Source organism: Vidua macroura, chromosome Z (genome assembly GCF_024509145.1).
Source record: "Vidua macroura isolate BioBank_ID:100142 chromosome Z, ASM2450914v1, whole genome shotgun sequence".
Taxonomy (NCBI): Eukaryota; Metazoa; Chordata; class Aves; order Passeriformes; family Viduidae; genus Vidua; species Vidua macroura.
This window is the reverse complement of record NC_071611.1, coordinates 18,140,051-18,156,972: the sequence shown is the minus strand read 5'-3', so window position 1 is coordinate 18,156,972 and position 16,922 is coordinate 18,140,051. Positions and strand designations below refer to the sequence as shown.

The 16,922-nt window shown below is 36.4% G+C and overlaps 1 protein-coding gene across 1 annotated transcript in view; it reads right to left on the bottom strand.

Moving 5' to 3' along the window:
• Positions 1–527: 527 nt before the first annotated feature.
• Positions 528–16,922, bottom strand: part of BNC2 (basonuclin 2) — a 226,538-nt gene continuing 210,143 nt past the window's right edge. Inside the window, exon 5 of the mRNA XM_054003520.1 lies at positions 528–1,376. Coding sequence (XP_053859495.1) covers positions 716–1,376 — 661 coding nt within the window. The 3' untranslated portion in view covers positions 528–715. The remainder of the gene's footprint in view (positions 1,377–16,922) is intronic.

Below are 16,922 nucleotides of genomic sequence, written 5' to 3'. Positions count from 1 at the left end.
AAAATTAGAGTTAAACCACCATCAATACAATTGTTTTACATCATAGGCCTGTCAAGGCTCAACATATATATACAAGTGTAACAGCCATGCTTAGTAGAACGTTATCCCCAATGCTTAGAAGACACAAAGACAACTAAGTAGATTATTTTTTCTTCCTCTTTTTGTTTATTTGCAATTTTTTTTTGTGTTTTTGGGGGAATTTTTGTGTGTTTTTTCTTTTTTTGTTCTTTTTTTGTTTTGTTTTGTTTTGGGTTTGGTTTTTTTTTTTTTGTTATTTTTTGTTTTTTTTTTTCAGGCAAAATTTATGGGAAGAACCAACTGTCTCTTTGGAGATGACTAAGAACATTCTAACAAAACTAGGGACAACTGCAGTTTTTATGTTTGGTTTTTTTTTTGTTTGTTTTTGTTTATTTTTTATGAAGGATCTCTTCCCCCAAATTAAAGATCCAACGTTTTTGTTTCTATTTAAAAGAAAAAAAAACCAAAAAAACAAAAAACCCAACAACCAAGAAAGGGGAAAAAGCACCTGGTGTTTCTTTCTTTTGCTAAAAAAGAAAAGAAAAAATTATATATATATATGTATATTTACGTGTGTGTATATATATATACATATATATATATACATATATATATATATAAAGGGAGACTGTATATGGCAGTTCAGATGTAGTGGGCCCTCTCTGAGAGCTGGCATTAAGCTTTGTCCATCCTTGACCTAATCTACTGAAGTAAAAGGAATGTTTTTATGCAGATTGGGGTTCTGGCTGTGCCGGTTTCGGCTACGGACAGAGGAGAACATCATGTTGCACCCAGGGACTTTGCACTTGTGCATTTCTCGTAAGTGCACTGTTTTGTAGTGCACTCTGAGGGTTCCCTTGTTGCTGTACATCTTGTGGCAAATGTTACACATTATCCCACCGTTGCTCACCGAAACACTGTTGAACATGAGGGATCCTGGGACATCGGTGCCCATACCTACAGCTAAGGCAGGGACATCTGCTTTGTGGGCAGATTCCCCGCTGTCACTTGCCCCATCGACGTCGTCCAGGAGAATACCCTCATCACTTCCTGCATCAGATTCTCTTGAGGAATGGATACTGCTGCTGGACTGGATGCTGGAGGTGGTGCTCAGGTCTAGCACCATATAGTCTTCTGCCATGCCCCTGCCGTACCCATTCATATGGGAATCCTCAGTGCCAGCAGGCGAGGAGGTGTCTTCCCTTATGTCAAGCCCCATCTGATGCTGAGCGCCATATATCTTCACCAAAAATTCATCGCGGAGGTCCTTACTAAGAGAAGGCTGTGAAGTGTCCAAGCCCATGTCATCCAGTTCTTTGGTCAACAGTTTACGGTGCAGGTTTATGTTAGCACTGTGTCTGGGAAAGGAAGAGGGGAGGGAGAAAAGGAAAAATGTACAGTATTTTTTATTAAACATACAGTCAACAAGCACCAAATCCAAATTATGACTTATTGATAATTTCTCATAAAAATATCCTCTATCCATGTTGCTTGGAAATTTTGGTCTTTCTGTAAGTGGACAAATTGCAACATAAAAACTAAAAAAACAAGCAAATTCCCCCCCTTATTTTTTTTCTTGTTAGCTGCTGCTCCTCAACATTAGTCTCCAACAGCAGCTACAGCCCTTTTATTTGAAATTTAAAAAATAATAAATTGTACTAGCAGAAAATACAAAATGCTCTTCTTGATTCCTGAATCCCTGCTGACTTTCTTTCTCTTCAATAGACAAAAAATATTAATATATGGAATATATTAATGTGTGTCTAGCTATGTCTTACTCTGGATCCATGTCTTTAGATATTTATTCATACATACATATATATGTGTACTCACATAACTCAGTAAGTGAAATATAGGAGAAGAGTAAAATAAAGATAACCGAATAAGGCACTGTCAGAGGTCCTGATTCTGGTAATTTAATTCTCGTATAAAGGGATTCAGAATCAGGCCAAACCAAGATGGAGAAGACTTGAAGAGTTTAAGAGAACAAGTCTTTCAAATCTACATGTAAGTTTCTGAAAATCTTAGCCAAAGTTAGTGGTTTCATACTTCTAAACTGTCAGTGCCACTCCTCCCTGTCATTTTCCCTGTACTGTCTACATGCAGTGATGATTAACACAAGCAGTATAACATCCAGTAAAAAAACCCTATTAATGTCAGTGAGAATTTTGCCCCAGATCAATCAAAAAACTTAAGCATGGTTTGGTTTAGGTATTTGCTGAAGTTACTGCAGATATTCAAGACAATGGAAAACTGTCCCTGATGGAGGTGGATTTTAAACCAGATCCCAAGAGCTGCAAATTAAAAGACTCTCGAGTGTTTTACAGGATCTGGGCCTTTGCTCTCAAGAAATAAAGGTCTACATTTGCAAACAATGTAAGCCTTTGGGTTAGTAAACATGTAAAATAGCCTATTATTTGAAACTGCATTCTACTCTCCACTTTTGGCACTGGCTTTATTCATCTACTGCAGTAGAACCTCACTGATTTGCAGTAGTGTCAGGAAACCCTCTTTGAAAAACTGCATTTTCTGAATTAATGATGCAACCAACAAACATGATGGACATCAAAGACCTCTGACCACAGAACATGCTCATTTTACTGAAGTGCTTAAGTATAAGAAATTAGTGTAAAGTTTTCAGCAATAGAAAACTTTAGGGTTCAGTTTTCAGAATGTGCAGCATTGCTGAGGAAATGACAAATATTTATTCAGTTTCTTTGGAGGGTAACTTGAATTTCGAGTCAGCAAAAAAAGAATTAGCGAAGTTCTACTGCATAACATTCTTTGCAAGCTAAGGACCCAAACCCGCAATTTACAACATGCAGACTCACCAGTCTGTCTGCCCATTATAAATTGCAGATCAGAGCCCAAATGTAGGAGGGAAAAGAAGAGGGGGAGTGGGGAGCAGGAGTAGGGTGGGAAGAGAGAGAGAGAAAGAGAGAATTTTAACATAGGAATAGCTTAATTTGCAAAAAGCACTAGGTACAAAATTGGCAAGGGAAAACATAACAATGATCAAATATTTTACAGACATTCAGGTCCTACATTAACAAAAAGGGAGAAGAGGAACAATAGCTATTAGTAATGTTTCCTTATTGGAAGCTTTTATTTTAAGAAACCCTTTGAAACATACCTCTCAACCAACTGAAGTACAAAACATGGTACAACAATACAATACAAATAAATAAAACAAATGCAAAAGTAGGAAGATTAAATTGATGTGGAGTAAATCTCTGTAATTTTCTAACACTTACTTTGTGATTAATTTATCTGTTGCACATAACTTAAGGGAATAAACAAACAGCAATAGACCTAATCTGTCCCATTCACCTGCAAGAGCAGGTGTTCTCTGTTCTCTGACATAAAACTGATACTGAAATGCAGTGCAATTGAATTGTGTGTGCTTGGGATGCAATTATTCCAGTAAGGGGGTGGTCTAGAACAGAGGATTTCTCTCCTAATGAGAAACAGTTGAGAGGTATGGGCAAGGGCGGAAAAAGTGGAGAGTATTTCTTGCTTTTGTCCCACTTGGGAAATACTCTTTTCACACAAGCAAATATAGCACCATTGCTTTTTTGAGGCATAGAAGTGGAATTATGCATATCCCCACACTGCACTTAGGAAGGCTGAGCTTACCTTGTGATAAGATCAGCTTTCTAATCTTTTGCTAAATTGAGATCACAAAAGAGAGAGAGAGAGGAGATGAGAAAAGAGAAAGAAAGAGGGAGGGGGAGGAAGGAGAGAGAGAGAGAGAGAGAGAGAGAGAGAGAGAGAGAACAAATTCACATTCCAATCCAGACATATCTGGCTTTTGTTTTAAAAAAAAATCTGAAACCAATAAAACACAGACTTTAAAAGAAAGTCTTGATGGTTAGCCTGTTTTTTGCCAGCTGTAATATCACTTATACTACTGTCCTGATGCATACTGACTCAATTACACAATACAGAAAACATGAAGCAGATTAATCAAAGCATATTCACACCACACCCATTATTATCCACAAATGAATTCTGAACAGATGCATGCAGTGCACATACATGAATGATAAACAGTAGTCCTGATGGTCCCTTGCCTTCCTGGTTTCAGATGGAATATAGCTCCATGTAAAGTTACTAAGTGCAGTACAGGAAATGCTTACTGTGAAGGCCTGTCCACACTGACCAGAGTTATTAAATGACCGTAAAGCACATTTGTGCTCATCATCATAAGGCTAACTGCAAACTATTTATAAAGTACTCATGTGTGTACTTATAATTTCTCCCCTTCTCTCCCCTTTTTACTCCCGTGTTATGGGAATTTGTTTCAGCATACAAGCTAGTTAGGATAACCGTAACTCTTGCTTCCAGGCATTTGTGTCTACTATTTCCTTGGTTTTCTGCTGAGAAAAACAACAGTCAGGCATACAGTGAAAAAAACTTCAGCATTCACTAAATGAAGAGATAAGAATAAACTGCCATGTTAAAGAGGAGGCACCAAGTCCCAGATAGACAAAGGCCATTCTGAGAAAGACCAGTGTAAGGATGCAAACTCTGCTGATGCTCTGATAAGAAGAGATGCCTCCCTTATTAAATTCTCACTTACAGCAGTAACAATCAGTAATCTAGTTAAAGCATGTACCAGCCCATAATATCTGTCAGGCAAACGATGTGCAGAAATGTGCGGACCAGTTCTGGCACCCTGCTCAGTAGTGTCCCTTTTCCGCTGTCAGCAGTACTGTTGGATTCTCCTAATATAATTACATTGACTTTTATTCAATTAAGTGCCATTCCTAGCCTTAAAAAGAAGCTACTTTATCAATTGATTCAGGTGTAATGCAATAATAAAGATGAACTCATGGCAAGTGCATTAGCTCTGCTGTTCATAACTTCTGAACATAGGTTCATTCATAGCAGTCGATTTCCATTATGCAACCACAGTTCAAAAGAATTGATTCTTTTACATTCATTTCTTAATCTATTTCACTTGTGCTTAATACTGTCCCTAAATATCATATGTGAAAACATTCTAGTGGAGAAGGAGGTATGAGTTGTGAAAAAAAATCATCTATTTAGATACTGAAGTTTTGAAATCTTATTAAAAACCCCAAAGTCTCAGACCCCATTTTGCATACCAAACAGAGATTTTCCATCCCAGTCCAACCCTTTTCCCTCTGCTTTGTCACTCCCAAACCCTAGGAGTCCCCTACGAGCCCTCAGCTAGTGCTAACCACCTGTCATCTTGTTCATCCACTTCTCCCCATGACACCTAAAGCTTCTTGCTTCAGCTATTCTGTTCCCAGATGTGATTTACAAAGCTCCTTACATCTTCCTCCTCTGTTCCCAGGTATGCGTAAACAGTGGTCCCTGAGTAAGCTGAGGCACAGCTTGGGCAGACTGATTTGTGCCAATGCATGAACACTGCCATCAAAGAGACAGAAAATCTTAAAGTGAAATCTGCCAAAACCTGCTGAGCTTCAGCTTGCCATGGCTTCATTACTTCTCATACCTCAGCTAGCTAATTTAAGGCCATCTCTGGTGCCATTTGCAACACCACAACTGCTGCTGTATCTGCAGGGAAAAGAACTTAAAGAACATGAATGATTGGCAGAAATAAATATATGTGCATGAAACAAAATATTTGACCTAATTAAATCCTTTGAATGCCTCTAGACTTCCTAGATTGCTCATTTGTACATCAACTACCAGAATGGCCTTTGATCCTTACAATGGAAATGTTGTGTAAAGACAACTGGTGATTGAAGTCTTCCAGATAGAAATGTGCCATCAAACGAGTTTAACTAAAGGCATACCTCACTCTACTTCAGTTACCATATCTATCAGTTCCTAGGCAACAAGGGATGGTGAAGAGGGTTTGTTCTGAAAATTCTATCTGGGGCAAAGAATGTACAAACAGCTGTTGAGGTCTGACTACATGTCAGATACCCTTAAAAATGAGGAGGGTATTTTTCCAAGATGTTTTGAAATGTAGCTTGTTGTGGCAAGGAAGTTTGAGCAAATTCTAGGACCCAGAATACCAGATTTTTTGACATAAATACCACTCTTTTCTTTTCAAGTTACTGTTAATTAACTACATATATGGAAGGCAAAAGTGTGTGCAAAGCTCTCACTAGAGTGAATTTGGCTATAAGAATGGAGCAGTTCTGCATGAGGATGATAATGGTCATGATGATACACATAAGAACTGTGGTTGTGGTGAAAGGTCTGAGTTCACTACTGCTTTTTCAGACAGGAGTTCCAGTAGAAGTGCAGTGCAGAATCCTACAACAGTTACAGAAGCTCCCTGACTCTAGGCATGATCCCACTGGTGGTAGTGTTTTCCTTCTCTTGCGACGTTCATGGAAGTATTCTTTCTTAACTAGAATTTATTGTTGGTTACACCCCACCTACTACTTGCAATTTTCTTAGTGACAGATGCAGTATGCACCAACAGAAAAAAGGGGATTACAAGCCTAGGAAATATGGTCAATTAAATGTACATTCTATTTACATAGATCATAAATCCTGACTGGGATCTCTTTAGCAGTTTCTTTCTACACTTGTCAAGGAATCTGATTTTGTTAATTTACTGTCCATTTGTTGGAAAGAAAAATGTAATTGCCACTTTAGTCTATTTTTTTTTATTTAGTCAGTCTTCTAATTTCATTTTGATGTGAGTGAGAAGGAATTTATCACAGTAGAATTTGTCCTGGTATAGAAATTGGCATGAATCCTGTGGATGACTCAAGGCCAAATTTGGATGCACCCATAGCTGCAGTCCTATCTGCACTAGGGCAAACCTCATCTCTGATGCACAGAGCAGAGATAGAGAATTCAGATTAAAAGAGCACTGTTTATTTAGATGTGAGCATTATAGAGGGCACAAAACCAATTGCATGAAAAATTAGGTTGAATGTGTTCACAGTTCAGGATGGGCTGTTGAAGATTAAGCATATAGTATTATTTTATTAATTATTTTAGCAAGAGAAAAGTATGATTATACTTGAATATTATGGGATGAGGGAGAAAAAGGGAGTGAGAATGGAAGAGATGCACAGTTGTTAGGGCACTCAGTTAGGGACTGTGGAAACCCACTTTCCACTGCTTGATGCAGTGGGACAGAAAAGCCAAGACAACTGATGTCCCAGTTAAACGTCCTAGCTACTCCTTCTTGTCTGACTATAAGTGATGAAGCTCCCTGATAAAGATCTCAGTCAACCATCAAAGTAAACCATTTTGTTCATTAAAATTCTGAAATTATCTTTTCCACATTTCCAGTTGTATCCAATCACAACTGTTCTTCCTATGTTTCCAAGAAAGCCACCATCCAGGTTTCTTACATGTCAGATATTCTGAACGCGACTTTTCTGACAAATACATTATTTGATAAATTAATACCACCTAGCCCTACCATTCTAACACTGCAAAGAAATCACAAACAGAATGTGACAGCAGGAGGCCATCAGTCTTTGGTCAGCTTTGTTTTAAGATCAGTAAGTGATCCCAGCATTAAGTAACACTATAAAATTATATTTTGAGACTTAATGCATGTAAAGACAGCATAAATTATTTTCTGTCTAATTATGTTTTTTCCGAGTGATAGTAGATTTATTTTTTATAAAGAAGAGGCTACTGATGGGTTACAAAACCTGAAACTACAAAATCTTCAGCAGTTTGAGAAGTTTTTGTTAGAAAATCAAAGGCCAAAACACAATTGGCTGGAGATTTATGTACAAACTGATGAACCTCTTATTAAAGTTGGATATGGAAGTTACCGCTCTAGTTCTACAGGTCCCATAAAAGCTATCTTCCTGCTATACTTAGTTTACAACTAAGCTCTATCAATCTGGTTTAAAATATAAACAACAGAATTTTCATTACTCCTCCTGTGAGACTTTTTCTTCAGCTCAGTATTCACCCTACATTTTTACCTACAATGAAATTTTTTTTTTGTTTCTCTTCACCTCAAAGGCAAAGAGAATTAAGATTTTTGGTTTTGTTTTAAATTTTCACATGATTTTAGTTACTAACACAATTTAGTAATATGTTCTTACCTCAATTTCATGTCCCTTTCCTGCTTGTTTAAGCCTGAAACTCATAGAAGGGCCCAAAATAGGTGAACACTATGGAAAACAAACCCCGAATTTTATGCTTGCTCAGAATATCTGTAGACTTAAAGTGCTGAGTTTCATGCAGCTAAAATCAAAGAACCAAAAAGTAAGACTCTGGCTAAATATAACAGTGTACATATTTATGAGAAAGATATGGCCTCAATTCTGATATTTCTTCAAGAAAGAAGCGGCAATAATTTCTCCCATTTGCTTACAAGAATCAACAATAAAACAGTTCCTAGAATTTAATTAGTAACAGAAACTGTTAAAGAAATTATCTTCTCACTTACTGTTCTAATTTTGCCACTCTATCAGCAGTTGTTGATACAGGGTTTGTATTGTTTCAGGTTTTTTTTTTATTAAAAAAAAAAAATCCATAAATCTAAGCAAAGATAGTAACAGTTTGAAATCCTGATCTGACCTAAATTATAAAATTCACATTTATCTGAACAGGGACAAAGTTTAAGTCTGTACATTAGTGCTTCCATGTATTTCATCATGTTTAATTTGCCTCTGAGTGTAAGGGGAAAAGTAGGTATAGTGGCTAGACTTTATAAAGAGTCAAAACAAAAATTCTATATTACTTGATAAAACCGTGGCATTTCTATATGAACAAGGTAACAGCATCAAATCTTGAGGCCTGAAATTGCATAGAATTTGAAAAATATTAACCTTCCATAGCAAAAAAATTCAAAAGGTAAAATACAGTTCAGCACCTATTAAAAAAAAAATCCGGTGCTTATTAAATACAGGAAATAAAGGACAAGCAAGTTCTTGCAAATTAAAGATGTGGAGCCCAGTCATTTCAATCCCTTTCAATATGAAACAAATCACTCACACTGGTCACGAAGACAGCTCCCTCTACACTCAAATTATTCACTTGAAGATAAGCTCCTATCAAACTCTTTAGGGGTTTAACTAATTTACTGCACAGATACAGCACGTCTGTTGTAATAACAGGTAGGATGTATTGGGGTCGACCATTTATCAGAATTAGACTTCTTTTTTCAATTCACAGTGAATTATGCTGCCTACACTGCTTCTCTTTCTCAGAGCTTCCCATCCCCTTACGGCCCCTAATGTGGCAGGCAAACAAAATTGACAGTCTCATCTTGTCAACAAGGGGTGATTCTCCTGAGAAGCCATTTAACTTTGCAGAGGAAGCAATGTATTAATGTGCCTGTCCCAGGAATGTTAATCATCTTCAAGCTCCCTCTAACTTTGACATGAACAAAATCACCAAATTTGTTTACTAAATGAATTGTAATATGCTAATAAGAGAGCATGACATATACGGTAAAGCCAAACAGATGGTTTGTTTACTCCACTTTGCAACTTTATAAATGTTGTAACTCTGAAGATGTTAGTGAGAATTATTGGTTTGTTGGCAGTGGCAAATGTGCCTTTTGCATACTTAATCCACAGTTAGAGTCAGAAAACAATTTATCATCACCATGGAATACATAAAAAATTTTAATGCAGTGATAGCATTTAGGAAGGCAGGATAGTTGACTGTGAGGGCAAATACTCAGGGTAAATATGAAACTGATATTTGCTGGCAATATTTGCTACCAAATAATTAAAAAAAATCTGTCAGGCTTGGAACTCTTCAAAGGTCCAATAATTCAGTACATACCTGTTGAGCTGTTTAGTGAAATGGTTCTTATGGTGTGAACAGAATTATGTGCTCACAACGGTTGTGTGTGCTCAGAAGCTTTGATGTTATGTTGGACTCTAAATATATTACTATTGTTGTCCATTAAAGATCAAAAGATGTTACAAACAAAAAGCACAATGACTGGCGTACTTGCCAAAATCTCTGAGAAATGATCAAAACTGTGGTGCAGCACTTCAACCTCTCACTTTGCTAGCTGCCTGGAAGCAAAACAGACTAATTACAAAATAGCCAGCAATCTTGTCTAATATCTGGACTGGTTGAGAAAGTTTAGAAGAGGATTTATCTGACAGAATATTTTCTAAGTGGACTAACACAGTGTCACAATATTAAATGCATAAGAAGTCATTACACATATGACAAAGGCTTTTGATGGCCATAACAGGTTCTTAGCACTGCTGTTTATCACTCCAAAGCTTTTTCTACAATTTACACAAGCTCTACAGAGAAGTTTAGCTGGTGCAGTGTACTGCAGTCATGCATTAAGTCCTCATATCCACTCCGTTAAGTATTTGCTAGTCCTTCACCCAAGGTGTATTTTCCCTTAAGAAATACTGAAGGGATGAAGAATACATGCATTAACATTTCTTTTCAAACCTAAATGATCTGAATTTTATATGATCCAAGTTTTGCAATCAGAAGTTTTCATCCTTCATTAATTTTACTGCTACAGCCAAAAGTGATAATTTTGCAAGTTTTTACACAAACAGACCCTAAAGTTCAGCATGTCACTCATGAATTTTACTGAACTCCAAGTTTCAGTCAATGCAGAAATAATAACAAAATTCAGGTAGAATTACTAGTTTTCCCTAGCCTTGATTTCAAACCAAATCTTTCATATCAGATGTTGATGCACAGCAACACATTATCTCATGGTTTGCTTAGGAGATTTACAGATTCTTTACTGATTGAACCTCAAGTTCAAAATAATAATATAACCTGAGGTCCAGGGATAGTTTTGTACAATTTCAGGTGCCATAGAAAATCTGTAAACCATTTATTTTTATCAAAATGCAATAGTAATTCTCATTCCTAATGTTTGTTTGTCTAAAAATGCTGGTTTTATTTATATAATACCAGAGGAACTATAAAACCAAATATGATGTGGCATTTCAATAGAGTTTCTCTATTAGTAATTTTACATTACTAAATAAGGACCCCTATGAGGTCAACAGATAGCTGATTATTCTAAAACCTCCTTTCACTGATGCCCCAACTTCTCAGCAATTTCAATCCTCTGAGATTCTTCCATACATGCTATTGTCAGCATTTATTAAATTCTCAACTTTTTACTCATCCACAGGAGAATGTTCAAAGATATCTAAGTTCAGCCTGCTGTCCAAGGATTATTTTGGAAGAAACATTAGCAGCTGTCCCAGCCTGGTGCTTATATCTCATTTGAAACATCTACTCATTCCTGACCAACAAAGAAAATTTCAATAAAGTACTTTTACTGGTTTAACAGCAGTGAGCTCCTGGGATTGTCAAAGTGCTCAGTCTTTTCCAAGGAGAGAAAGAATCAGCAGCTCAAATATAATTAACCTTCCATTCTCAATGCAAACTGCCACGCACAGGAGCTCTGCAGTCTATTAGTGAAGTTTTAACGGCCAACAGGCAGAGGCAAAATTGGTCAAAAAGTTGGCTGCTGCTGTCATATTTTTAGAATTATGATTAATGACACTAATAATGCGGATGATTACTGATACGTGTATCTCCTGCAGTTTATCATATTGCGCTGGCTGCCTACGTCCACAATAAACATGATGCTATCATTTACCTCTTTATTGAAGGCAATCCTTCTCTTGAAGGAGCACATTCTAATTACTTTGTAATGTTTTATGTCTTAAACATTTTGCAGCTCTGGACCTTGCCAACTGCTTCATGTCTACCATTGATTAATTACAGAATGTTTAATCAAAATTTAGAACCTAATGCAGTCATTTATGAATGCACTGCAGTGCCAAGATAGTTAGGCTGCCGTCCCAAGCTTGGAGAGTGCTGGGTTCAAAATTAAATCCCAGAAATATGGAAGACGCCAAAGATTTTAGCTCGAGTGATTTGAGTTTAAAAACCTTACTTCAGTTGATGAATGACAGGCACCCACTCAAAATGAAAGGTCTTTGTTGTATATGTATGTGTGCTTGTATGTTCCTATCACATTTTTCTTCTTCTTCAAATGTCTTAATTTTTCTCTTTATGCCATTGTTGCTGCAGTTGCAGCTCCTTTACAAGCCTTCCTTGCTGCTAGAGCTCCTGCAAACACCAGTCAAGAGAGTGTAGTTTTGAAGTGGTTAAACGAGTGAAAAATAATTTGCAGGGACAAATACATAAGTTTTTTTTTAATGTGGATTTTTATGGTACTGTCATACAACCATTCACTGTTGAAGTTAAGTGTTTTTTTAATACCATTACTGAACTGCTGAAATGGATGCTAATATAGCTTGGAGTGCTAATGTCAAATCCTGGTAATAAAAAAGACAGACTGCTGAATGAAATAATTTCAAGTAAAAAATAGAACAAAAGTGCTCTCACTCTCGCTCTACACTTTTATTGAATTGGGACTGACTGAACCAATTGCTTTAGAAGTCTGTAAAACACAATTACTAGTGAGCTGACTGACCCAGCAGTGCCCCTTCTGTGACAGAACAGACTAAAAAGGCTGCAGAATTAGTGCTGTTCCCCTATCTGGCTATCAGAACTGAGAGACATCCAGCGCAGGATCTGTTATCCTTCCTATAAGGGGCCCTCCTCATGAAATCTTGGTTCTCAGTCTTGCATAATATATAATATATATATAGTATATATATATCTGTGCGCATCTTCTTCTTGAAATAAAGACTCATTTGCCATCTGAGAGGGAATCCAAGTTCTCTTTCTATCTATTGTATTTTTATATCCTTATCTAATAACATAATGTATGTCTTTCTTTCAGTACATGCATTCACAGGCACACATATATTTTTGGTCTATTTTTATTTCCGCATATTGTGTGTAAAACACAGAAGTGCAACCTAAGGTTTACAGGCAGCAAAATTAACTATGTCCTATTTGTATTTTCAGTTGTAAGTGGCTGAACTGTAATTACTTTCTTTATTCCAGCATAACAAAGAAAAGGAGAGAGAGGGAGGAAAAGGGAAAGAAAGGGGGAAAAATGCATTGAACAGAAAATGCGAAACACTTTTCCCTAGTTAATAAAATAAGCAGTAAAGTTCATAAAGCACTAAAAACAAAATCAGTAACATTGGAAATAACAACTTATAAACCCTATAATTTACATCTTGTGTTTTAGACTCATATAGTTTGACACAGACATACAGCTTGGTACTGAAAAAAAAAAAAATAAAACCGAAGTGACAGCAAAAAATATCTTATTATTACAATCTTATTCTTTCCTTCTCTTCCCCTGCTTTCCCCACACAAAACAAACCATTTTACATTTATTCACAATGCCAACAAAGTCCTGCAATTCTTTCTCTTTTATGGGAGCATACATTTCTGGCAAATCTAAAACTCTTTCATTTCTCTTCCAGGTCCATTTATATGAAGCTTGAAGGTGCCTCATGGCAAAAATGTTAAATTATTTCTTAGACAGATCTTTTAAAGCAATGCTATTTAGGGCAAGCTTAAATGTGGAATAGATTCATAATTAACAAAATAATTTAAAAAAAATTTTTCTTAGCACATGGTAAACTGCTCATTCAAAAGATGTTGCTGGAAAGCAGAAAGCACTACAAAAAGCCTTAAATTTGTTTTAGAAGTGGTGGTTAAAACTGTTGTCAGGAAATATCCAGTGTTTGCCATTAAAATTTCAACTTGTGATAAGCATAAGTGGTATCTTACCTGAGATATTCCTGTGTTACCTCAGGCCCCCAAAGACCACCTGAAGTACCTCTAAAGGTACCATTAGAGAATGTTTTATGTGTACGTGCTGAATGTGAATGAGTGGTTTCTACTGAGGGACTACAGCATAGCCTCACAAATACTGGTACACAATGTGTGGCACTGCTTGCCTGAAGAGACCAAGGACAGCAAACTTCCAGTACTGCTGGTCAGGATTAAGGGGTAGTAAAAAGCTGCACACAGTGTTTTGTACTTCACTTGCAGTGCCTACACAGTGGTCTCTTCCTTGTCACTGTGGACCATTTAACTAACTTTCATAACTCTGTGTGTCTTCCCTCAGGATCACCCTGAGACAAGTAGTGAGCAGAATTTTTAGCTTTACCATTAATATTTTCTAACTGAACAGCACATTTCTGAAACTATAGGTTCTACTTCACAAATTTGCTTTTACTCCCTATCATATTTGCTAATGACTAACAGCTTGTATAATCATAAAAAAATGTTCCAGACTTAGAGAAGTTGGATTTTGGGTTTCTTTTCCCCAGAGCCCATAAATTGCCAACTAATTTTGAGTAACATCTTTTACTATGATGTATTTCAGTGGAAAACTCTCCTGTCTCACCTGCCTCAGCAGCTAAGATGTATTATGTCAAAAAGCAATGGAATAGAAATCCAAATGATCTTTGTTTTACTATACTGATTACGTGCTACATAATTCTACTTCAAAATATATTTTAAAATGTCAACCTCTATCTAGAAATACTGATAGAACTGGCACACTATCATGGAATAAAGCATTATAGCTATTTTGAGGCATCTATACATGGTAAATTTTCCCTCTTTCAGTTTCTGTTTGTTTGTTTGTTTGTTTGTTTTCTGTGTGTGTGTGTGTACTTGTTTGTTTGTTTGGGGGTTTGTTAGCTTGTTTGTTTTCATTCATAAGACTTCCCTCACCAATTTTCTTACTCACATTAATTCGTATATGTCCCAACACAGTCACTCAGTTCATGTTCCAATGAATGAAACAGCTCAAATCTAGGGGAAAGAGCAGCATTGTCATTATGGGGAAAAGAAAATGGTCTCAGCTATTAATAATCTTTGGTCAGGGTATAAGATCTAATGAAAAATTTACTTGAATTTACTTTTGAATTGAAAGTTTCTCTTTTCAAATAGACATGCACAGCTGACAAATGAATGGATCATGATTGTATGTATGACAGCATTTACCTGCCTGAGTGTCTCTGTCCTTCACTGAAAGCTGTAAATCCAAAGGGCAGTAAACACACAGCTATTCCTGACACAAATTTGTTTCACTCACCCATCATTATTTCTCCCCAGACTCTGCACCTGAAAGTGTGCAGTGTCTTGTTTCATCCAGACTTTTGGATGTAGTGTGCTGGTGTAATCTTCTATCTGTAAAGTACAGCTTCCTTCACTGTAGCAGAAATCTTACAGCCTTCTGCTCTAAAGTATAAAAGAACAGCTAGAGGCTTTCCTTGCAGGAAATTATGTGGGTAGATGTTTTATTTAACCCACTTCCAAAAGACTCTAGAGAAGATGGGCCATCTTCATAAATGGGGAACAGCTTTATATTTAGATGAATGGAAAATAATTGTCTCCCACTCTCTGGAAAATCTGTGGTTCTTCCAGTATTTTCTAGGAACCTAGGGGCAACTAGGATATTATGATAGGCCTTCATGTTCCCCGTCCTGTCTTCCCAGATAATCTCATTCACCAAACAGAAAACACACAGAATTTATGCAGGAAATGTGGACAAAACACATTAAACATTTATACTATTTGTCACAATAAATACCAGGCAAAAATATTGCTCAATACATGTTCTGCTTTTGGCTAGTCTTATCAATGTTTTACTTATGCTTCCCACCTATGTTAATCCTGGTGTAAGAGTTTGTTTAAATAAATGTTTCAGGTTACTGAAAATACCTTGGCTCATGTCCAAGTTCACATAAAAATGAGACTTTTTTGAAATGCATAAAAAACTGTATTCTCCCTCTCTAAGTGACATGATTTTGTATACCAAAGCAGAACAAGAAAATGTAGACAGCAAATTGTTTTAAAAAACAACTACCAGCTCCAATTCAAATCCCAAATAAATGACTGTATATAGTTGAAAAAAAACTTCTTCTACACGAAAACTGATTCTTCAATATTTGCTCACATAAGTAGACTTGTGCTTCAATTTATTTATTTTCTTTTAAATTTAAAAATCCTATTAAAAATCTATTTAAACATCTTATGAAGACATTTTATACGCAATCTATTTTAATTCTGCTTCTTCTGTTCACATTGGTGAGTATGCAATATGACAGGCAGCCTGTGTTCAACATGACTACTCATGGAAGTGGTTAGATCAGTAGATCTGTGTTAGGGGTGGCACAAAATGTTTCTTTATGATACAGCTTCTCTTGGGTAAGGAAGAGTTATGTGAACATTAGCAATGACACACATCTTAGTGTCTCTGCAAGAGGAAACCTAATGGTTCATTCAATTGTATTGGCAGCTAGTCTCTTTGTGAACTGCATCACATCCCGAAACAATAGTACAGGTGTAAAATGTGTTTATATTTTTAAAAATGTATCAGATACAATTTTTGTCTCTTGACAAATGGTTTAAACACCCAGTGTCTTAAAACCAGATTTCCTTGTTCTTATTGGAGGAAATTCAAGTTGTATATGACAGCTAATAATATTTGGGGAATAGAGTAATAATTATCATGGACCGATGCAAAGTATCAGAGCTAGAATTGAGTGCATTTAGAGAAAATAATTCTCTAAAAAGTTATTTGTAGAAGATTCCAACCCTAGTACAATGATCAAAAATTTGGTACTGTTGTGTCAAGGAGGTGATAACAGGAGGCAGGTAACAGCTTTCTCACATCTCCGTCTCCCTTGATAATGTTTGCAGTGGCTCATCATAGGTAACTGATGTTAATTTATTCAAGCACACCTGTACAAGGGCCGGAAGTCAGGTAACCAGACAAAAAGTATGCTTCTGCTTTTTCCATACAGCTACCCAGAGGCCCATATCTGCACAAATTTACTTCTGGAAACATCAGCAGGTTTTAATAAACCACCTACAGATGTCTTGCTCCATACAAATCAAGGAGTTTATGTTTTTAAATCTGGACTGATTTAACTTGCAATCAAATGGCATGATCACACTTGGCACCAATAGTTGCCTTATATTTATTTATAAGTCACCCTGAGCAGTTATTATTTTGTTTTAAAATTTATTCATGGCGCTCAATTACCATTCCCATCTTGTGGAACACACACACA